We start from the raw sequence: 2531 nt of genomic DNA on the forward strand, positions 1-2531 counted from the left end.
CCAAATTAATTAAGATGGATCTGGAAACAAACAATTCATTAATTCGTTTAATTGTTCATTCAATAAATATTTATTGTCCTTGTACTAGGTGCCATGCACTGTAATAAGAGAAAAAATAAACTCAGATAAATAAAAATCACCCAGCCCAGGCCCTCAAGGAGATTACAGTCTTTAACAGAAGAATGATACAGATAGAATTAGGATGAAGTATAATAAATGCCATGAAGGGAGCAATATACAATATCATGAGAGTACATACCTCTGGCTATTATGCACTTTTGGCAATCAGAAAATGCTTCGTCTTTGCAAGAAAAACTTTAACCAGGAGATTGAAACAAACAAACAAAAATAAGCAAACAAACCCCCCATACTCCCTTGGCTTGATTGTTTCCATATCAAATCAGTCCGCCAGTCATCAAACTTTGAACAAACCGTCAAAGTCCTAAACAGAACATAATTATTGGTAGTGACTGGTTCCAGGGACCTAACTTTACAGAAATTACTTAGGTCATTGATCCATCATATAAACATTTCCATATGCATCACTATTACGGTGAAAGACACCTTTTCCCCTTGGAACCAATAATTAACATTTTTGAAAGTTCTTTTGGAAGTACTTATCTGTGTTCAATAAAACACTAAAGTTATGGTGCTTAGTGTTCCTTTGCAAGTCATTAGTGAACTGTGAGGCTTCCCTTCTATTTTAATCTCTTTCTCTCTCTCTCACACACACACACTTTTTCTTTTCCTGCTCTCTCCTCTCCCTCTCCCCCTCCCTGAAGCATTCTGGAAGTCGAGTCAGCTCTGTTGTGAAAGAAAAAGAGCGTCAACTGTCTCAAGATGTGAAAGTGATTTTGACCATGTGTCCCTTTTCTCCACTTCTTTTCTGCCCTCCAGAAAAAGGATGGAGCAACAAAGCAGAGGGCCTGTGCGTGCCAGGCGGCTACGGGTATCATAAAGGAGTTTGGTATCTTTGCAGCACCAGCTTGGCAAAGGAGTTGACTACAGAATGAGGCTCAAGTCCACTTCCTAACAGTTTGGCGAGAGTCTGCCCAGTGAGTTGCAACCCCTTTTACCAGGAAGAATCTTCTTTCCTTTGGCGCCCCCCAACACCTGAAGGGGAGAGTCCCAGAGGTTGTGTCCGTCCAGATTTGATCCCCTCTCCCTATCCTGGTCTCCCACTCCGCAGGCCCAGCAAGCCCTGCCATGTCGCCCTTTCTCCACCTCCAGCCTTGAAAATGGGTACAAACAGGTCCTCAAACAACCTAAAGAGAGAGGAGCTTCAGGGGTTCAATCCACATCCCAGCGGGTGGGAGAAGTGGAGGCTAAGCTTTGCTGTGGGCGGGGACACACCTCTAGTGGGGCGTTGCGAGCGCGAGGAGGGGCGGAAGCCCCTGGTTCTGCTCCCCGGGGTTAAAGGCCGGAGAGAACTTGGCTCAGCCCTTCCGTGCCAGCGCCCCAGGGTTAACCCCAGCAGGTTCGGGGTGCGGGCACGAAAGGGTGTGAAGGAGATACACAGCTCTCCATACACTGGAGAGCTCGGCAAGGAAAGGAGGGGGCGAGGCAAGGCAGGAACCGCCTCCCCGGCCCGCGTGCACACACGCGCCCACCGCGGCTGGGGCTGGCTGAGCGCAGGCGAGTGTGAGCGCGGGCGAGTGTGAGCGCGAGTGTGCGCACAACCGCGGAGAGCCTCTGCCCTCGCCTCTCACCCTGCTCAGGGCATCTGGAGAGCCTGGAAACCTGAACAGGCTTAAAGTATGGCATGTTGCAAAGATGGTTTCTGCCAAGAAGGTACCCGCGATCGCGACGTCCTTCGGGGCCAGTTTCGCCCTCCTGCACTTCCTGTGCCTGGCGGCTTGGTGAGTTCCCCGAGGTACTGGGAGCCAGGGGAAGGTGGAGAAGGAGCCAGCTCTGGGTCCCCTCTGGCCGCCAGCCCCCCACCCCCACCCCGCAAGGGCGAATTAGACCCTCTGGTCTCCGCTGTAAGGTCAGCGGCCCGGAGCCGGGCTTTGCTCTGACCGCGTAGACGCCGAGAGCAGAAGGGGCGCGGGATGTAAGAAGAGTGTGGATATTGGGGTCCGTGTGCGCGGGGTGCGCCTTTCCTGACCATTTCTCTCTGTTCCCCCATCCCTCCGCCCTGCCTCCTTTAGTTTGGGGCAAGAGACTCTTTTCCTAGAAGATAAATCTGTTTCCACCTGTTCGCTGATCAATTCTTAAAATAACCCCATCCGCCCCTGTTTTTTTGTATGTGTGTGTGTGTGTGCGTTTGCAGTTTAAACGAATCCCCAGGACAGAACCAAAAGGAGGAGAAATTATGCCCGGAAAATTTTACCCGCATCCTGGACAGTTTACTCGATGGTTATGACAACAGGCTGCGTCCTGGATTTGGGGGTATGAACGATTTCAAACGCGCAAGTGTGTCCTGTGTGTCTCTCTCTGCGTCTGTCTGTCTGTCTGTGGGAATATCATTAGGTATGCGTCGCGTGCAAAAATGAAAAATCTCTCAATCTCTCCCTCCCTCCCTCTTTCCC

General features: G+C 50.5%; 1 protein-coding gene across 3 annotated transcripts in view; it reads left to right on the forward strand.

Annotated features, from left to right (window-relative positions):
- Positions 1 to 785: 785 nt before the first annotated feature.
- Positions 786 to 2531, forward strand: part of GABRA4 (gamma-aminobutyric acid type A receptor subunit alpha4) — a 66666-nt gene continuing 64920 nt past the window's right edge. For 2 of the 3 annotated variants that reach the window (XM_007445555.1, XM_007445556.1), the window contains exons 1-2: positions 1763 to 1791; positions 2273 to 2391. In XM_007445555.1, coding sequence (XP_007445617.1) covers positions 1763 to 1791; positions 2273 to 2391 — 148 coding nt within the window. Of the gene's footprint in view, positions 1860 to 2272; positions 2392 to 2531 lie in introns of all 3 variants that reach the window. The other variant, XM_007445554.1, reaches the window with a different exon arrangement.

Source organism: Lipotes vexillifer, unplaced genomic scaffold (genome assembly GCF_000442215.2).
Source record: "Lipotes vexillifer unplaced genomic scaffold, Lipotes_vexillifer_v1.1 scaffold1043, whole genome shotgun sequence".
NCBI classification, from domain to species: Eukaryota; Metazoa; Chordata; class Mammalia; order Artiodactyla; family Lipotidae; genus Lipotes; species Lipotes vexillifer.